The following is a 15,029-nucleotide window of genomic DNA, read 5'->3' as shown; positions in this document are numbered from 1 at the left end:
TAGCCTACAGCTGTCGTGGATGAGGACCTTGGTTCTTTTGCTATTAATTTTTCCTTGATTCCTTGTATCCTCTTCATTTCACCTCCTTTTCAAAATGCTATGAGATGGGAATCAAGGACGGGTGAATTTGTAGTTGTCCCTGAGGTTCAGAATAGTGTTGCTATACTTGATCCCAGTCAGCTGACAGGAGTTGGTGGGTTTGAGGTGTGTGTGTGTGTGTGTGTGTGTGTGTGTGTGTGTGTGTACGCGCGCTCGAAGAAGGAAATGGGGAGAGAGCAATTCAATACTAATTTTTGATCCACAATCCAGTTTTCCTCAGTAGACTTCCAGTGTTGAACAGAAAAACACCAGACAGTGTCTTAGTCTAATAACAAATGGGACGTGCTGCTCTGTTTTCACCCACTGATTACCCCATGGCAAACATCAGCCTCTCAAGCTGACTGGAGATCTTGCACACCCGCTGAGGCTGTGGCGTAGATATAGAATGAATTCTAGTTCTGTGGGCTGAGGTCCCATGCGTCTGAAGGCTGAAATAGACTACACGATTTTTGCCCGGTCTACAGGCTCTAACCAGAGAACTTCTCACATTTGAACTATTCAGTCAAGCCAAATCGTATTGAACTTGTAACTTGTAAATATGTAGTAAATGCAGCTGGTGGCACAATCAGGTCAGATTTGTGCTATATTTTGCTGGGCAGGTTTGCACGTGTAGTAGGGAAATCATTAGGGTTCTTTCCCTTCCAAGATGATTCGATATATAGTGCATTCGGAAATTTATTCAGACCCATTTGTTACGTTACAGCCTTATTCTAAAATGGATTCAATCAATTTTTCCCCACATCAATCTACACACAATACTCCATAATGACAAAGAGAAAACGGGTTTAAACATAAATAAATCACATTTTATTTGTCACATGCGCCAAAAAAATGCTTGCTTTACAAGCCCTTAACCAACAATGCGGTTTTAATACCTTATTTACTTAAGTCTTCAGACCCTGTGCTATGAGAATTGAAATTGAGTTCAGGTGCATCCTGTTCCCATTGATCATCCTTGATGTTTTTTTCTACAACTTTGAGTCCACCTGTGGTAAATTCAATTGATTTGGACATGATTTGGAAAAGCACACAGCTGTCTATATAAGGTCCACATCAGAGCAAAAACCAAGCCATGAGCTTGAAGGAATTGTCCATAGAGCTCCAAGAAAGGATTCGAGGCACAGATCTGGGGAAGTGTACCAAAAAATGTCTGCAGCATTGAAGGTCCCCGAAGAACACAGGGGCCTCCATCATTCTTAAATGGAAAAAGTTTGGAACCACCAAGACTCTTCCTAGAGCTGGCCACACGGCCAAACTGCGCAATCAAGGGAGGAGGGCCTTGGTCAGGGAGGTGACCAAGAACTCGATGGTCACTCTGACAGAGCTCCAGAGTTCTTCTGTGGAGATGGGAGAACCTTCCGGAAGGACAACCATCTCTGCAGCACTCCACCAATCAGACCTTTATGGTAGAGTGGCCAGACGGAAGCCACTCCCCAGTAAAAGGCACATGACAGCCCGCTTGGAGTTTGCTAAAAGGCACTTAAAGGACTCAGACCATGAGAAACAAGATTCTCTGCACTGATGAAATGAAGATTGAACTCTTTGGCCTGAATGCCAAGCGTCACGTCTGCTGTGCAGTCTGGCTCCCTATCCAACCTGACAGAGCTAGAGAGGATCTGCAGAGAAGAATGGGAAAATCTCCCCAAATACAGGTGTGCCAAGCTTGTAGCGTCATACCTAAGAAGAGTCGAGGCTGTAATCGCTGCCAAAGGTGCTTCAACAAAGGACTGAGTAAAGGGTCTGAATACTTATGTTAATAATATTTCAGTTTTATAATTTATTTATACATTTGACCAAAATTGATAAAAATCTGTTTTTGCTTTGTCATTGTGATATTGTGTATGGATTGATCAATTTTAGAATAAGGCTGTAAAGTAATAAAATGTGGGAAAAGTTACTTTTCACTGACAATCCCAACTCAACAATAATCTGTCTAAACTGCGGGCACTGCCTTTTCTGCCTACTATAGGCAATGTGATTTAAAACAAGCCACAACTTTTTTTTGCCTTCAAGAGGTGCCCATTGCATCCAACATTGTAATAGCACCTCGGTTGTTCGAGATGGTCAACCTCGCCTATTTTCTTGTTGTATTCCATTACAATATAAGTTCCTAACACTTTTAAAAACAACTCCAGAACCTCGCTCTCTCGCCAATGAACTCTTGCTTTCTTGCCTGACAAACGAACTACAGAGTTTGCCAATGTTCGTTGATTAGTTACGAAGCTGGGACAGTTTCCAAATGAATTGCATCGGTCAAAACAAGCAACTTGTTAGCTGGCTATGTAAACAAATATCCAACTCATCATCAAATCAAATGTATTTATAAAGCCCTTCTTACATCAGCTGATATCTCAAAGTGCTGTACAGAAACCCAGCCTAAAACCCCAAACAGCAAGCAATGCAGGTGTAGAAGCACGGTGGCTATGAGCTCCACTGCACGGGCATCTACCCTACACAGCTAAGCTGTAAAATAATGTGAAAACGAGGCAATGTATAGCCTATGCATTTCTGCACATAGCAAACATGACAAACCCTAACCTATGCCAAACAGATTAACACACATTACTCTAGCCTTCATTTCAGTGGTTAGAAGTGCAAGATGACGCCATACTGGATGGCCGCAGTTTTGCAAGCTCCGACCCAACATTGCTATTTTGTTGTTTATTTTAACTCTATTTTCACAATTATATCTGTTATTGTTTCTTTTGAACATCAGATCGGCAGTTACTTAACCCAATTCCGGCTTCTACTTCGACTCATCTTCCCTGGGCTCTAATTCTGACCAAATGTTTGGGCTGCCCAAGCGGAAATGCCGGCGTTACAGAGGCAAGCGATGGGGATAATGATGAGATTAATGCGAAGGGAAAACTGGCCACCTCTTCCCTCCATTCTACTGGCTAATGTACAGTCACTTGATAATAAGATGGATGACCTCCGATCGTGGATTTGCTACCAACGGGGGGGACTGCAATATTCTTTGCTTTTCAGAAACATGGCTCTCGGCGAAGATACCCCCCACGGCTATCCAACTAGATGGGTGAACAGTACAATGGAGTCAGGGAAATTAAGGGGGGGGGGGGTGTGTTTGCCTCTTCATCTACACCAACTGATGTGCTAATTCTGTTATTCTGTCTTGCAATACCTGATGGTCAAATGCTTCTATCTCCCGAGGGAGTTTTCAACTGTTATTGTGACTGCTGTATACTTTTCACCTCAGGACAATAAAAATAGCAACCTGGCGCTTAACAAATTGTACAAGGCTATAAACAAGCTGGAAACCCTACACGCGGAGGCTGCTTTTCTGGTTGCACGCGATTTTAAGACACATGATGCCCAACTTCAATCAACACATCTCTAACGCCACTAAGGGCGATAAAGTCCCAGACCACTGCTATTCTACCCTCAAGCATGCATACAAGACCTTCCCTCGTCCGCCATTTGGCAAATCAGATCATGACTACGTACTCATGCTTCCTGTTTACAAGCAGAAGCTGAAACAGGAAGTACCCGCAATTTTCTATGTTGAGAAATGGTCACCAGAATCAGAGGGTATACAGGACTGCTTTGCTAGCACTGATTGGAATATGTTTAGAGACTCCGCCGATAACGTTGACGAGCTAACCACCTCCGTCACTGGCTTCATTAGAAAATGCAGCGGCGATGTGGTACCCACGGTGTGGGTTCACTGTTTCCCCAATCAAAAGCTCTGGATTAACACAGAGGTTGGCGCTAAACTGAAGAGCAGGGCTCCCACACACAGAGCTATCGTAGACAACCCTCGTGCTACGGCCGAAGACAGGAATTTTCCTTATTCTTATTTCTCATTTTTGTTTTTTGTAATACATTGTTATTGATTATTGCATTGTTGGGTTTTGAGTTTGCAAGAAAGGCATTTCACTGTACTTGTGCATGTGACATTTATTACTTGAGACTTGTCTGTATGGCTAGCGAGTGAAAGTGACAGCTGAAGTTGACACTTCGTGAGCGCAGCCCAAATTTACCGCTACACACACAACTGTTTTTGCTTGGGTTGTTAACATAGTAATTAAATCGGTAGGAACAAGACAAAACAACTAGTTAGTTGACTATATACAGCTAAAAACCAACTATTTCCATGAGACAGAGAGCAATCATTTGAGCTCCACTGCTGATGTGCTCGCCTGTACCAACAAAGTTATCATGACAGGACTTGATAATCTGAGAGCAATTCCCCAAGTTTTACAGCATCAAACATCGACAATACCAAACATAGAAAACCAGTCAAAAGTTGACACACCTACTCATTCAAGGGTTTTTCTTTATTTTTACAATTTTCAATTAGTGTTGTAACCAAAAAAGTGTTAAACAAATTGAAATATATTTTAGATTCTTCAAACTAGCGACTCTTTGCCTTGATGACAGCTTTGCACACTCTTGCATTCTCTCAACCAGATTCACATGGAATGCTTTTCCAACTCTTTAACTTTTTCTGGCTGCAAGCCCGAGGCCGCCCACAATATGACAACAGCCACTTCAAGTGCAGGGCGCGAAATTCAAAATATATTTTTTAGAAATATTTAACTTTCACACATTAACAAGTCCAATACAGCAAATGAAAGGTACACATCTTGTGAATCCAGCCAACATGTCCGATTTTTAAAATGTTTTACAGTGAAAACAGCACGTATATTTATGTTAGCTCACCACCAAATACAAAAAAGGACAGACATTTTTCACAGCACAGGTAGCATGCACAAAGCCAACCTAACTAACCAAGAACCAACCAAACTCACCAAGAAACAACTTCATCAGATGACAGTCTTATAACATGTTATTCAATAAATCTATGTTTTGTTCGAAAAATTTGCATATTTCAGGTATAAATCATAGTTTACATTGCAGCTACAATCAGAAATTGCACCGAAAGCAGACAGAATAATTACAGACACCAACGTCAAATACCTAATTACTCATCATAAAACATTTCTGAAAAATACATAGTGTACAGCAAATGAAAGACAGGCATCTTGTGATTCCAGACAATATTTCCGATTTATCAAGTGTTTTACAGCGAAAACAAAATGTAGCGTTATATTAGCTTACCACAATAGCCAAAAACACAAGCCATTTCCCAGCAGTAAAAGTTAGCGATCGTAACAAACCAGTAAAAGATATATAATTTTTGACTAACCTTGATATTCTTCATCAGATGACAGTCCTATAACATCAGGTTATACATACACTTATGTTTTGTTCGAAAATGTGCATATTTAGAGCTGAAATCAGTGGTTATACATTGTGCTATCGTAGCTACTTTTTCCCACAACGTCCGGATTTTTTTCTGACACTTTTTCTGACACACATATTCTGACCAAATAGCTATTCATAAACATAACTAAAAAATACATGTTGTATAGGAAATGATAGATCCACTAGTTCTTAATGCAATCGCCGTGTTAGAATTCTAAAAATAACTTAATTTCGACATACAGCTTCGGTATAGCTAGAGTACCCAAAAGCTGGGCGCCGACGACTAGTTCACATGTACGACAGATATATGAAATAGCATCATAAAATGTTTCCTACTTTTGCTGATCTTTCATCAGAATGTTGGACATGGGGTCCTTTGTCAAGAACAATCGTTGTTTGGATTTAGAACGGCCTCTTTCCCTCTCGATTTAGCAAGCGCACTAGCCAAGTGGCACGAATCTCTCCATGTCAACAAACGGAAGAGAACGGAACACGGCAAAACTCCCGAAAAAATTTCAATAATCTGATTAAACTATATTGAAAAAACATACTTTACGATGATATGGTCACATGTATCAAATAAAATCAAAGCCGGAGATATTAGTCGTCCGTAACGACAGCTTATCAAAAGGCAAATCCAGGTCCCATGACGCGCTCTCCAGAAAACAGGAAACTGGTGACACGTCATAGAAAGAGCAATTATACGAGCCCAGATCAAGTTACACAGTTCATTTCTTCTCTCACTCCTTGTCGACATCTAGTGGAAGACGTATGAAGTGCATCTAAACGAATAAATCTCAAGGACTTTAATAGGCAGCCCCTAGAAGAGAGCATCGATTTCAGATTTTCCACTTCCTGTCAGGAAGTTTGCTGCAAAGGGAGTTCTGTTTTACTCACAGATATAATTAAAATGGTTTTAGAAACTAGAGAGTGTTTTCTATCCAATAGTAATAATAATATGCATATTGTACGAGCAAGAATTGAGTACGAGGCCGTTTGAAATGGGCACCTTTTATCCGGCTACTCAATACTGCCCCTGCAGCCCAAACAGGTTAAGGAGTTCCCACATATGCTGAGCACTTGTTGACTGCTTTTCCTTTACTCTGCGGTCCAACTCATCCCAAACCGTTTCAATTGGGTTGAGGTTGGGTGTTTGTGGAGGCCAGGTCATCTGATGCAGCACTCTCCTTCCTGGTCAAATAGCCCTTACACAGCCTGGAGATGTGTTGGGTCAATGTCCTGTTGAAAAACAAATGATAGTCCCAATAAGCGCAAACTCGATTGGTGGCGTGTCGCTGCAGAATACTGTGGTAGCCATGCTGGTTAAGTGTGCCTTGAATTGTAAATAAATCACCAACAGTGTCACCAGCGAAGCACTATCACACCACCACCTCCATGCTTCACAGTGGGAACCACATACAGTGGGGCAAAAAAGTATTTAGTCAGCCACCAATTGTGCACGTTCTCCCACTTAAAAAGATGAGAGAGGCCTGTAATTTTCATCATAAGTACACTTCAACTATGACAGACAAAATGAGGGGGGGAAATCCAGAAAATCACATTGTAGGATTTTTTATGAATTTATTTGCAAATTATGGTGGAAAATAAGTATTTGGTCAATAACAAAAGTTTCTCAATACTTTGTTATATACCCTTTGTTGGCAATGGGAGAACTTGCACAATTGGTGGCTGACTAAATACCTTTTTGCCCCACTGTATGTGGAGATCATCCGTTCATCTACTCTGCGTCTCACAAATACATGGCATCTGGAACCAAAAATCTCAAATTTGGACTCATCAGACCAAAGGACAGATTTTCACCTGTCTAATGTCCATTTCTTGTGTTTCTTGGCGGAAGCAAGTCTCTTCTTATTGGTGTCCTTTTAGTAGTGGTTTCTTTGCAGCAATTCGACCACAAAGGCCTGATTCACTCAGTCTCCTCTGAACAGTTGATGTTGAGATGTCTGTTACTTGAACTGCGAGGCATTTATTTGGGCTGCGATTTCTGAGGCTGGTAACTAATGAACTTATCCTCTGCAGGAGAGGTAACTCTGGGTCTTCCTTTCCTGTGGAGGTCCTCATGAGAGCCAGCTTCATCATAGCGCTTGATGGTTTTTGCGACTGCACTGGAAGAAACTTTCAAAGTTCTTGAAATTGACTGACCTTCATGTCTTAAAGTAATGATGGACTGTTGTTTCTCTTTGCTTATTTGAGCTGTTCTTGCCATAATATGGACTTGGTCTTTTACCAAATAGGGCTATCATCTGTATACCACCCCTACCTTGTCACTACACAACTGATTGGCTCAAACGCATTAAGAAGAAAATAAATTGTGCAAAGCTGTCATCAAGACAAAGGGTGGCTTTGAAGAATCTCAAATATAAAATATTTTGATTTGTTTATCACTTTTTTGGTTACTTCATGAATCCATGTGTGTTATTTCATAGTTTTGACGTCTTCACTATTACTTCAAAAATGTAGAAAATAGCAAAACATTTGAGAAAAACCCTTGAATATGTAGGTGTGTCTAAACTTTAGACTGGTACTGTATATGGGCCCTGGTCAAAAAATGTTTACTATAAAGGGAATAGGGTGCCATTTGGGATGCAGACACAGATTCCTCAATATCACTTTGGCCTATTGCCATTGAGGCCGATTTGATTGAATATACCAAGGCATCACAGCTGTCGATGGAGTACTATTTAGAGGCCTGACCTCCCAGCTTCAGGGAGCACCAAAGGGACATATAAATTAAAGTATGTCACGTTTTCCGACCTTAAAAGTAGAATGTCAGATGAAACCACGTCCCATGACATCGGTTGTGTAGATCCAGCAGCTATACGCCTCAATCCCAAGTTAACGGAAAAGGCTCATTTACAATAACCCTGCCCTCTCTCTCTCGCTCGCTCTCCAGACCAGACCCTGCGCCGCGGGGAGGTGCGTCCAAGCAGAATGACTCTCCTATCCCAGACCAGGATGAGGAGATACTGGGCTCTGATGACGAGGAGCAGGAGGATCCCAACGACTACTGTAGAGGTATGATACACTGTGTACACACACACAGTCTTGTACAGCGCTTGTGGGGATACACAATTCAGTCCCATTCAAAATCCCATTTTTCCCTAACCTTAACCCAAAAACCGAACCATAACCTTAATCCTAACTCTAGCTCCTATCCCTAACCCTTAACCTAATTCTAACCGTAACCCCCTAAAAGTAGCATTTGACCTCGTGGGGACTGACAATCTATCAATAAAATGTATTTATGAAGCCCTTTTTACATCAGCCGATGTCAAAGTATTACACAGAAACCCAGCCTAAAACCCCAAACAGCAAGCAATGCAGGTGTAGAAGCATGGTGGCGAGGAAAAACTCCCAACAAAGGCAGGAACCTAGGCTCTGAGGGGTGGCCAGTCCTCTTCTGGCTGTGCCGGCTGGAAATTATAACAGTACATGGCCAAGATGTTCATACATTCGTAGATGACCAGCAAGGTCAAATCATAATAATCATCACAGTGGTTGTAGAGGGTGCAACAGGTCAGCGCCTCCGGAGTAAAAGTCAGTTGGCTTTTCATAGCCAATCATTCAGTTAGAGACAGCAGGTGCGGTAGAGAGCGAGAGAGTCGAAAACAGCAGGTCCGGGACAAGGTAGCACGCCCGGTGAACAGGTCAGTGTTCCCAGTTGGTGGAATTGTTGTTTACTATTCTTGTTGGGACTTCTGGTTATAGTTAAACACGTCCATACACAGTCACACACACCAACTACCATATGTTACTATTGCAGGAGGTTACCACCATGTGAAGATAGGAGACCTGTTCAATGGGAGATACCATGTGATCAGGAAGCTGGGCTGGGGACATTTCTCCACTGTGTGGCTGGCCTGGGACATACAGTAAGTGTTGACGGTGTACAGTATCTATAATGTCTGTCTGACATACACCCTTTGGAATTACCTGGATTTTTGCATAAATTGAACATTAATTTTGATCTAAGCTCCATCTAAGTCACAACAATAGACTTAAACTAATAACACACAAACAATTATACGTGTGTTTGTCTATGGAGATTGCATGGCTGTGTGCTCGATTTTATATACGTGTCAGCAACGGGTGTGGCTGAAATAGCAGAATCTGCTCATTTGAAGGGGTGTCCACATACTTTTGTGTATATACAGTTGAAGTCGGGAGTTTACATAAACCTTAGTCAAATACATTTACTCTGTTTTTCACAATTCCTGACATTTAATCCTAGTAAAAATTCCCTGTCTTAGGTCAGTTAGGATCACCACTTTATTTTAAGAATGTGAAATGTCAGAATAATAGTAGAGGTGATTTATTTCAGCTTTTATTTATTTCATCACATTCCCAGTGGGTCAGAAGTTTACATACATTCAATTAGTATTTGGTAGCATTGCCTTTAAATTGTTTAACTTAGGTCAAATGTTTCGTGTAGCCTTCCACAAGCTTCCCACAGTAAGTTGGGTGAATTTTGGCCCATTCCTCCTGACAGAGCTGGTGTAACTGAGTCAGGTTTGTAGGCCTCCTTGCTTGCACACGCTTTTTCAGTTCTGTTCACAACTTTTCTATAGGATTGAGGTCAGAGCTTTGTGATGGCCACTCAAATACCTTGACTTTGCTGTCCTTAAGCCATTTTGCCACAACTTTGGAAGTGTGCATGGGGTCATTGTCCATTTGGAAGACCCATTTGCAAGCTTTAACTTCCTGACTGATGTCTTGAGATGTTGCTTCAATATATCCACATAATTTTCCTTTCTCATGAAGCCATCTATTTTGTGAAGTGCACCAGTCCCTCCTGTAGCAAAGCACCCCCACATGATGCTGCAACCCCCGTGCTTCACGGTTGGGATGGTGTTCTTCGGCTTGCAAACGTCCCCCCTTTTCTTCCAAACATAACAATGGTCATTGTAACAATGGTCATCGCCCCTACCTGGGCTCGAACCAGGAACACATCGACAACAGCCACCCTCGAAGCATCGTTACCCATCGCTCCACAAAAGCCGCGGCCCTTGCAGAGCAAGGGGAACTACTCCAATTCTCAGAGCGAGTGACGTTTGAAACGCTATGAGCGTGCACCCCGCTAACTAGCTAGCCATTTCACATCAGTTACACCAGCCTAATCTCGGGAGTTGATAGGCTTGAAGTCATAGTTTAATATTGCCTGCTAACATGAATTTCTTTTAGCTAAATATGCAGGTTTAAAAAAATATATACTTCTGTGTATTGATTTTAAGAAAGGCATTGATGTTTATGGTTAGGTACATTCGTGCAACGATTATGCTTTTTTCGCAAATGCGCTTTTGTTAATCATCCCCCGTTTGGCGAAGTTGGCTGTCTTTGTTAGGAAGAAATAGTCTTCACAGTTTGCAATGAGCTAGGCGGCCCAAACTGCTGCATATACCCTGACTCTGTTGCAAGAGAAGTGACACTATTTTTCCTAGTTAACAGAAATTCATGTTAGAACGCAATATTAACTAAATATGCAGGTTTAAAAAATATATACTTGTGTATTGATTTTAAGAAAGGCGTTGATGTTTATGGTTAGGTACACATGGTTGACAGAGGAAGACCAATTATTCCAAGCACCACCCTCCTTTTGAAGCTTCCAGTCTGTCTTGCTGATTGAGTTTGAATAACAGAGTGATCTCCAGCCTTGTCCTCGTCAACACTCACACCTGTGTTAACGAGAGAATCACTGACATGATGTCAGCCGATCCTTTTGTGACAGGGCTGAAATGCAGTGGAAATGTTTTTGGGGGATTCAGTTCATTTGCATGGCAAAGAGGGACTTTGCAATTGATTGCAATTCATCTGATCACTCTTCATAACATTCTGGAGTATATGCAAATTGCCATCATACAAATTGAGGCAGCTGACTTTGTGAAAATTAATATGTGTCATTCTCAAAACTTTTGGCCACGCACAGTACATTTAATTCTGCGTCCCATTAGTTGTATTTTCCACGTAACATTACGAGGATCACGCAACCTGATAGACTGTAACTGTAATTATGAGTCACGTCACAAAAAGCATTACAAATGTATAATCCAAAATAAATATGAACATATTGGCATTAAATGGAGTCGAGAGTTTAGAAGACTGCGCAATGTAGAATGAATGCGTGTCCGGTATTAGCAATAGAGGCAATGCTTCGAAAAAGCCTTTTCACTAGATTTGAGATTTTATCAATTTCATGATGTACGCGCTGCAAAGAAATCCAATGGGCACTTTTACATCGGCTGAAACACCGGACTATTCTAGCGAACAGCGTTCAGATTCCCTTTGCGGTAGCCTACTTAAGCTTTGTGTAGCCAGTTTGCGGTCTGTCGACGCGATCATTTTGTTTGTATGTTTTAAATGATTTTGCTTTTAGTGTTGATTAGGAACCGTTTCTAAAAAGCCAATATTTGTGAGCTGTCCCTCGTGATTTGCCCTGTTTTGAGAGGCGACAAGCGTTCTTCTACTATAGAGACTAAACTTGGGGGTTCATGTGCCAAGAAAAACGTTATATATAATTATCTCCATTCTACACTGTACATGGAATAAACATACAATCTGTGCTAATTCCACCAAACATGTATTTTTTTTATATGTTCTGTACTTTTATTTATGTTTTGTAAGTACCTTTTCAGAGGACTGAACTGAACCAGGTGCGAGCCATAATGTTTGTCAAAGCACATGAATCTCCAATTTTCTGCGCGAGTCTGGTACTCTAAAAAGTTGGACAGGGTTGGCAGTTCTGATATTAGTATGGTGTTCCTAATGTTGGTACACTGTGTAAGTTGTCCTGTATCTCCAGGGGGAAGCGTTTTGTGGCCATGAAGGTGGTGAAGAGTGCAGAGCACTACACTGAGACAGCCCTGGATGAGATCAAGCTGCTGAGATCAGTGAGGAACACGGACCAGAACGACCCCAGCAGAGAGAAGGTGGTTCAGCTACTAGACGACTTCAAGATCTCTGGCATGAACGGAAGTCGTATCCTCAGTAAAACAATGACAACAGTGCTTTATCAACTGTTATATACACAAGCATGACAACAGACCAAGGTTATTATAGTTTTGTGATTTTACGAGTTTTTTGGTTTTTATTTGAGTTTCAGTTTTGTGACCTTGATTTACTAGTTTTTATTCAGTTTGATATAAACATTTCTATTTCGTTATATTATTTAGTTTGTGTTAGGGACATAATGTAGTTTATGGGAGGGGAGGGGCCATTTATTGTGTTCTAGGTTGTATTTCTGTAAGAATCAAATGTTTGGTCACGTCCTTTGTAAACATGGTATGGATGTACTGGGTCGTACTCACCACTCTCTATAGCGCCTTGCAGTCTTGTGCCTTGCAGTTGCCGTATGAAGCAGCGATGCAGCCATTATGTGTGTGCGTATGCGTCTCTTCACAGTCCGTGTTGTGCCATAAGGTGTTTTATCTGTTTTTATAATCTGATTTCACTGCTCGCTTGAGTTACTTGATGTGGTTCCATGTAGTCATGGGTCTATGTATTACTGCATGTTTCTCAGTCTGTTCTGGACTTGGACTGTGAAGAGATCCCTGGTGGCATGTCGTATGTATATGTAAACTCAGCAAAAAAAGAAACTTCCCTTTTTCAGGACCCTGTCTTTCAAAGATGATTTGTAAAAAAAAATCAGAACTTCACAGATCTTGTTCAATGAACCATAAACAATTAATGAACATGCACCTGTGGAAAAGACATTACGCCGATTTGTCTCTAGCAATTCATTTCTGGATAACAATTAAGTACCTAACTGCCCTGCTACACTACGACAATCGAGTGTCTTGCATTGCCATCAGCCATTGAGGGAATGCTTCCTTTGAAATGAATGCAAGCTACTATACTGCCCGTGTTGCGCGCGCGTTTTGTCACATCCAATAGCAGCATACAAGCTCAAGAGTTTTTCGGTTGCATATGGCCTCGACTATACACCACTGGTTATTTTACTAAGATTTCGAAAGTCACGAAGCTACCAGCTAGCAGAAACTCTAGCTAGCTACATTGACTATGTTTACAATTCACACACGTTGCTTTTGTTTAATCAGAGGATCATTTAGTACAACCACTAGCAACAATTTTAATGAGTACTTACAAAAAACAGGACCAACACTATTGTACTTGCGCGTAGTTGATGAATATGGTACAGCAGAGGAAAATAGAATAAAGACCCTCTTCCCCTCTGCTCTCCTGTTAAAATGCAGAGCAGTTAAAATGTCACATTGACGCAACGCTGATGCATATAACGGAGCTGAAGTGTTAGTGGTTTTCAATTAAAATGGACAAAAATAAACAAAAATAGCTTCTTGCAAAGTGCATTTTCTCAAGCAATAATTTTGGTCTGAGTGGGAAGGGGGAAAATGAAAATGTGCTGTTATTGGCAGAGATGTTTGGAACTCTGTTATTGGTCAATTGAACTAATTTATCACATGGTGATGTCACCATGGAAGGCCAAAACTCCATCCCACCGAAACAGGCTGACGTTTCAAGTGGTCTTTCAAACAGCTCTTACACTAAAATGGCGCTATCATATTTTTCACAATTTCGCAGTATTATTCCAACCTCAAATCAAATTTTATTTGTCACGAACGCCGATTACAACAGGTGTGGACCTTACACTTACAAGCCCTTAACCAACAATGCAGTTCAAGAAATAAAAATATTAGCTAAATAAACGAAAGGGGGAAAAAGGTTGCACAATAAAATAACAAGGCTGTATACAGGGGTTACCGGTACCGAGTCAGTGTGTGGGGGTACAGGTTAGTCGAGGTAATTTGTACATGTAGGTAGGGGTAAAGTGACTATGCATAGATAATAAACAGCGAGTAGCAGCAGTGTAAAAACAACGTGGAAATATACTACATGGCCAAAAATATGTGGAAACCTGCAGAAATAGCCAATCCATTCAATTGGTGACCACATACTTTTGTGTATATATGGGTGTATATATATATATGTGTATGTATGTGTATATATATATATATATATATATATATATATATATATATATATATACTGTATAAAGGACAATCCCATTTTTGACTGCACTAGTCTTTTTAAAGAGTGCTCGATGCTCCCACAGCAATTCAACATTGATAGCCAGTGGTCATGATGCACAAGCTAGGTCAATTTGAAACATCACTATCTCCTCTCAGCATTTAGCTGCCAGATTCGGAAGCTTGAAACCCCCATTAGAAGAAGAAGAAAAAAGCTTAATCCCATTAGATTTTTTTTTTGCTGAAAGTTTACATAATAATAGTTTTTTTTTTTTTTTCAGTTGTAGTTTACTATAATAACCCTGAAACAGACAATCAAAGGACGCAGGCATACTCCATCTACTCAGTACTCCCTAAGATCAGTGCGTTAGTATTAGTCAATATTATGAGCCTTAACATCTTTATTGCCCTAGTCCTGGCACTATCTATCAGTGTTTCGCAGATGTTGCACTGATGTTTGGCCGGTGTGGTACAGCTGTTGGCAGCACAATACACTCCAGCTAGATGACACGCACAGAGCCACAGATGTAGTGACAGTTTGTCTGTCCGTCCCAGCAATGCTTACATCCTGGTCACAGCTGGGTGTCTGGGCAACGCGTCCAGACTTCCTCCGTCCCAGCATGCCCAGCTTCTGGAAGAGGTCGTATTGATTTCTGGGTTCGTTGGCCCACTTCCATCTTG

The 15,029-nt window shown here is 41.1% G+C and overlaps 1 protein-coding gene across 2 annotated transcripts in view; it reads left to right on the top strand.

The window, feature by feature from the left end:
* LOC120065008 (SRSF protein kinase 1-like) overlaps window positions 1-15,029 on the top strand; it is a 52,952-nt gene that overhangs the window by 21,584 nt on the left and 16,339 nt on the right. For both annotated transcript variants that reach the window (XM_039015646.1, XM_039015645.1), the window contains exons 3-5: window positions 8,243-8,364; window positions 9,113-9,221; window positions 12,146-12,321. In XM_039015646.1, coding sequence (XP_038871574.1) covers window positions 8,243-8,364; window positions 9,113-9,221; window positions 12,146-12,321 — 407 coding nt within the window. The remainder of the gene's footprint in view (window positions 1-8,242; window positions 8,365-9,112; window positions 9,222-12,145; window positions 12,322-15,029) is intronic.

Source organism: Salvelinus namaycush, chromosome 20 (genome assembly GCF_016432855.1).
Source record: "Salvelinus namaycush isolate Seneca chromosome 20, SaNama_1.0, whole genome shotgun sequence".
Lineage (NCBI taxonomy): Eukaryota > Metazoa > Chordata > Actinopteri > Salmoniformes > Salmonidae > Salvelinus > Salvelinus namaycush.
Note: the sequence above shows the minus strand (reverse complement) of the source record. Positions and strands in the feature narration are given on the sequence as shown.